This window comes from Buceros rhinoceros, unplaced genomic scaffold (genome assembly GCF_000710305.1).
Source record: "Buceros rhinoceros silvestris isolate BGI_N320 unplaced genomic scaffold, ASM71030v1 scaffold33723, whole genome shotgun sequence".
Classification (NCBI taxonomy): Eukaryota; Metazoa; Chordata; class Aves; order Bucerotiformes; family Bucerotidae; genus Buceros; species Buceros rhinoceros.
Genome location: NW_010402640.1, coordinates 15,694 through 16,174, shown reverse-complemented (window position 1 = coordinate 16,174; position 481 = coordinate 15,694). Strand labels below are relative to the sequence as shown.

The window sequence follows — 481 nt, the reverse complement described above, 5'->3', positions numbered from 1 at the left end:
ACTGCCCCCTGTCCCTCAGCAGCACCTGCACACGGCTGGGAAACCCCTGCAGGGATGGGGACTCCACCACTGCCCTGGGCAGCCTGGACAGGCTGGGACAATCCCAGTGGGACAGAAATGGCTCCGCAGGGACAACCTCAACCTCCCCTGGCACACCTTGAGGCCATTTCCTCTCATCTTGTCACTGGTTGCAAGGCTAGTACCTGTTGTTAGTCTTTAGGTAGATCATAGCAAGGGCAAGCGTGGCGCCCGGACAAGTCACATCCACGTTTATGGTGTCTCCTTCCTGTGAAAACACAAGAGCAGGTGACTGGGAAGGCAACAGCCTGCAGTGACGTGTAGACACATTCAGAGCCACTCAGAGCATCAGGACACACACCTCTCAGACTCCTCTCTGCTGCTATTTTCAGCACAAATGGGCAAAAATCAACATGTACCTTGATTTGATAACTGGGAGACTTGTGCTTCTCTCTGTGCATTC

The 481-nt window shown here is 54.1% G+C and overlaps 1 protein-coding gene across 1 annotated transcript in view; it reads right to left on the bottom strand.

Moving 5' to 3' along the window:
- The window catches only part of ANAPC1 (anaphase promoting complex subunit 1), a gene marked incomplete at its 3' end in the record, with an annotated part of 25,428 nt that overhangs the window by 9,302 nt on the left and 15,645 nt on the right, over positions 1-481 (bottom strand). The window contains exons 30-31 of the mRNA XM_010132692.1: positions 438-481; positions 204-286 (exon numbers count right to left, since the gene is read on the bottom strand). Of these exons, the coding sequence (XP_010130994.1) occupies positions 204-286; positions 438-481 (127 nt within the window). The remainder of the gene's footprint in view (positions 1-203; positions 287-437) is intronic.